Here is a 4,952-nt window from a genome sequence, read left to right as displayed (position 1 = left end):
GGGCGGGATGGCGGCTGGCGCATGTGCGAGGGAGGGGGCGGTCCGGCACGGTTTTGAAGACAAGGGGTTTTTGGGGTGAGGGGAGGGCAAAGCGCTGGCTGTGCCAATGGACAGCACGTTCCCGGACTGCTAGGGTGCGGACAGCATGGCACTGTATACATCAGGCTCCAACGCTGGTGCACCCGCACTCTGCGTCCCTGCCGGCCCGCCCGCTCGCGAGCCGCGTTGCGAGGGCCGGGCGACGCGCACCGTGTACATGACGGGCTTGCGCACGGGCCAGCACTCATATGCATCTGGGTCCTTTTTTGTGGGGGCGGGCATGCAGCTGCGGGGGGACGCGAGGGATGGGGGCAAACAAGGGGGTTCCGTAACGCAGCAGCCCCGCGTGCATTCAGGGGTGGTCTGCGCCTCGAAACTGGACCCGAAGGCAGGGCCCGACGGAGAGCTGGGTGGGGCGCCCAGCAGCGAGCACAATAAGCCAGGCACCCGTCTGGGTGTGAGGAGTGTCTCTTTTCTCAATCAGCCGGGCCAACCCGCCCGCTTCGCCTCACTTGACGCAGAACTTGTCGGCGGGGCAGCGCTCCATGCCCTTCTCCTTGAAGGCCGACTGGTCTGTGGCGGCGTAGTGCAGGCAGCTCTCGTCGGGAAGGCCAAACTTGGCCATGTAGTGGAACACGTCGATGGCGTCGCCGCCTGGGTGACGGGCGGCAATGTGGGGGAGGAGCGTGTGCAGGGGCTTGCTGTTAGGCCGTGCTGATGTGTGTATGTGTGTATATGTAGGTGTGTGTGAGTGTATGTAGGGTATGTGTGGTGTGTGCGTTGGGTCATGGTGATGGTAGTAGGGCAGCAGCTGCGGGGCCTTGAGAGACAGCTGCCAGCCCCCCGCTGCCAGGGAGTGTCTGAGCCCGGCCAGACGTCCGCACCCCACGTGGGGCGGCTCAAGGAGCGCTCGTTAGCTGACCCCCCGCGTGAGAGGCCGCTTGCCGCAAAAGGCCAACGTAGCACACTCTTCCGTCGCTACGTATCGCAATACCCGCCCATACATAAACAAGGCATACACACACCCACACACTCCACACATCGACACACACTCACACTCACACACGCCACCGCCTGCGCACCGTCGCAGCCCGTGCCCATGCCGTGGAACGCGGCGCAATTGAGGAGGGTCTGGCGGCCCAGCATTACGTCGGGGGTCATGTCGCCGGCGCGCAGCTTGGCAATCTGTTAAGAGGTGTGGATGTGTCAGTACGTGTGTGTGTGTGTGTGTGTGTGTGCGCGTGTGTGAGGTGGACAGCAGTGAGGCGCTCGCTTCAGGGAACTGTGAAAGCGGCCCGCGCCTCGAGGCAAGCCCTGCAGCGCGCGTCACATCGAGCGCTGCAGCGGGCCCCCCCCCCCCCTCAATACGCCAGCCCGCAATCTCCAGTCCTGCAGGCGCAGCGCCATCACCTCCTGTCCTGCGCCCACCTTAAGCCTGTCTTGGATCATGGACAGCGTGCCATGGGCCCAGCAGGAGCCGCAGTACCTGAAGTGTGGTTGCAAGGGGTGTGTGTTGTGTTGTGTGTGTGTGTGAGTGTGTGTGTGTGTGTGTGCGCGCGCGCGCACGTGCGTGCGTGTGTGTGCGCACGTGCGACCACGTGCAAGCGGGAGCGCGCAAATGCATGCATGCATGCATGTATGTATGTGAACCAAGTTGTGACGCACGATTCATTCATGTCAGTGCTTAGTGGCTCGCAAGCGCAGCTTGTTGCGGGGCCCCTGATGCGGCTCCGCTGAGTGCCCGAGCAGACAGTCCCAGGGGAGGGGGGCTGCGCTGTGCCCCCGCCTCTGCCCGCCCTGTGGGCTGCTCACTGGGGGATGTGCTGATTCCAGCTGGGGGTCAGCCAGTTGGTGCCATTGTGGTTGGACCTGTCCCGCAGGATGGTGGTGGGAGGGGGGGGTCCGCACGGGCCGCATGGGGGCGCATGGGGCCGCATTGCGGTCCACATGCAGGTGTGGGGTGCAGGGGTTGGCACGAGCAGTGCGCGCTCAACCACCCACGCGGCTGCGAAGCTGACATGGGAACGCAGCTGTTATAAAGCCTGCGTGTGCCGCGTGCGGGCAGAGCATACGGGGGCGGCCGGCCATGGGCGCGGGGGCTGTCGCACGGCGCTCGCAGGCGGAGCAGCATGCCTATAATCAGAGGGCAAAGCGCGGACTGGGCGCCCGGCTGTCCGGCGGCGCCTGGCAGCGCCCACCAGCTGAGCTGGGCGGGAAGATCACTTAGGGCGAGCCGCTTGACTGGGGCATGGTTCCAGTAGAGCTCGGTTGCGGTGCGCAGCGGCTTCGGGCGGCCGCGGTAACACCCCGCATCAGCGGGGTGAGCGGCCAGCAGGGCCACCAGGAGCGCAAATAGGAGGACCTGGTGGGCCATAGCTGTCAATAAGGGCAATGTATGTAGGCCGCGGGCCCGCAACTGGGGTATACACGCTTGATCGGGGCCAACGTACCCCGTGACAAGCAAGAACAGGGCAATCCTTGTCTCAATAGCGCAGGGCGTGGCTCTAAGCAAATCAATTGAATGCAGTTGGGACCGAGTCCACCGTGGTACACCGCAAGTCGAGGGAAGTCGAGCAGAGTGAGGAGCAGGTTGACAAGCAGTGTCTACAGGTAAAAGTAGCGAGGAGATGCTCGAGAGGCTGTCCCAAACCGCAGGCAACACTTGCCTGAATTCGTTGGAGAGCGCTACCATAGACGATAGCAGCCAGCACTGGAGGAACCCGACGTGATCTGGCCTGCACGCCCAGCGAGCTAATCCAGTAGATTCACAAAGTCGCGGATGTCGGTCGCGCGCACGGCCCAGCTTTTGGGCCGGGCGTGGCGGAGCTCGGCGGGGGCGCAGCAGCAGGCAGCGGCGGTCAGCGCGCAAGCGCGGCGTTCGTTCGCAAGTGAGCTGTGGGAGGGATGTGTGGCGAGCGTGGGAAGCAGGGGTCAACGTGACAATAGCAATGCCACAGGGCAGACCGGCGACACTCAGTTGGCGAAGGGGCTGGGTCCGTTTCTGCCGAGCATGCGCTGGGGGTGATGGTCCAGCATGCCCTAGCACGCAGTGTGTCTGAACGCCGGGCGGCTTTATCTGGCTGTCTGGACTTTTTGTAAGTCGCCATTGGTTCACAACTGATCGGTGTTGTGAGTTTTTGATGTTCACTGAATTGATAGAACCCTGGCGCCACTAGCGCAGCAGGACGCACAGCTTGTAGCAGACCCACTTCCCTCTGCGTGCTGCTTCACCACCCTACCTCGCCTACCACCCTCCCTGATTTGTTGTATTAAGACATGCGCGCACAGCGGCGCACGTGCGTATGCGCGCACACATGCACACAGACAGGCACGGACGCATGCACACACACACACACATGCACGCATACACACACACACCCTCCCAAGGCCACGGCCACCATGACCCTAGTCAATACGTGACCTATGCCGGCCTGTCCATCAAGAAGGCCTCTCCATGGGAGTACGCCGCCTCGAAGGCCATCGGCGGTTTCATGTGGTGCGCCGCCGCACACGCAGCCCGCACCCCCGCCGGGCCCAGGTTGATGTCCAGGGAGGCCAGAGGCGGGCGCACGGCGCGAGAGAGGGGGCGACGCGGTGTTGCGGCATCAAAGCCTGCCGCCCGGTCAGCAGCAGGCGGCGCGTGTTGGTGCCTACTCACCGCTATCCACACGCGTCCTTACCAAACCCTGTGCGCTGGCGCGTCTCCTATCCGCTCCCGCAAGGTTTTGGGTGTTCAAAATGTTGTATGACAACTGGGAGCACAAGATGGTGCGCCACGGGGGCCGCCAGATCACACCCGCCCCTCACCACGCGGCAGCAGGCTGCGGCAGCCCCCCGCCCTAGCTGCTGCGGGTGGCGGCCGCGGGGCTCATGCTGCTGCCCGCCCCTCCCTCCTCCCTCGCCCGCGCTCGCCTTGCGGTCGGCCACGCGCCCGTGCCGACTGAGCTTTCAGCACCCGCCCCTCACGCGGTGCTGCTGCTGAGGACTGGCCCCCCTCCCATCGCGCCGCCTGCGTCGCAGTACGGCTTGCCCTACATCTTTGAGAAGGAGGGGCTTGACGACGATGACGAGGGCGGCCACGGCCACGGCCACCACTGACCGCGGCGCGGCGGCCCGACGCCACACCTCGGCGCGCGTCTGCGCGCGCCGGCCGGGGTGCCGGCGGCGGTCCCAGGCTTGAGGTAGCTAGCATCTTAGTGGGAGCAGCGTGGCGTGGGCCGGGGGCCGCCGAGCGGGTGGGCTCGCGCGCGCGGGCGCGGGCGCGCCCGTCCGCCGGGCCCGGCGCCCGCCGCCGGCGGGACGCAGCAGGCGCGTTCCGCCGCAGCTTGAGCATGAGGGGAAGGGATTGCCAATCGACATGCGCCCCCGCGGCATGACCAGCTCGAACGCCGCATGGCGTTATTGCAGCAGCTGGTAATATCGTTGTAACCGCTCAGAAGCCGGACAGGTTTTTGCTTTGGATCAGAAAAGTGTCCGGGCTGCTTCTGACGCACGTTTTTGACCTGTCCTGAATGCAGCAGCCGCAGGCAAGGCAGGGTGCTTTACACAGCGCTCTAGCCCAAAGCAAAGGCAAGATCCAAAATGCAACAAGGGAAAACGGGAGGAAGACGTGCGCAGCGGGTGTGGCGCTCGGCACCTGCGTATACACACAAACTGCAGCGCGGACCCGACACCTCGCGGGCGCCTCGGCGGCGGCGCACGCGCGCCACTTGCTGTGCCGAAGCGGCCCCTTGCGCGGCAGCAGGCTCCAAAAAGCACGCACAACAAAACCCTGAAACGCTGACTGATCTGCCCGCAGCACGCACGCCAGGCGACGAGGCGCGGGCGCTGCCGTCGCCACCTCTGCAGACACCTCTCGATTGGTGATTGATTGATCGAATCGACCTGCTGCGCTAAGCCACCATTTCCACAGA

The 4,952-nt window shown here is 64.9% G+C and overlaps 1 protein-coding gene across 1 annotated transcript; it reads right to left on the bottom strand.

Moving 5' to 3' along the window:
• Positions 1 to 547: 547 nt before the first annotated feature.
• MNEG_13557 (papain-type cysteine protease) lies at positions 548 to 1,488 on the bottom strand (the record flags this gene model as incomplete). The annotated part of the gene is made up of 3 exons (XM_014037971.1): positions 548 to 693; positions 1,122 to 1,224; positions 1,468 to 1,488. 3 exons carry the CDS (start codon positions 1,486 to 1,488, stop codon positions 548 to 550), a joined length of 270 nt encoding a protein of 89 aa, XP_013893425.1.
• Between the last annotated feature and the right edge of the window lie 3,464 nt (positions 1,489 to 4,952).

The sequence above is a fragment of the Monoraphidium neglectum genome, assembly GCF_000611645.1.
Source record: "Monoraphidium neglectum strain SAG 48.87 unplaced genomic scaffold scaffold03899, whole genome shotgun sequence".
Taxonomy (NCBI): Eukaryota; Viridiplantae; Chlorophyta; class Chlorophyceae; order Sphaeropleales; family Selenastraceae; genus Monoraphidium; species Monoraphidium neglectum.
The sequence above is the reverse complement of the archived record's forward strand: the minus strand, read 5'-3'. Positions and strand labels throughout refer to the sequence as shown.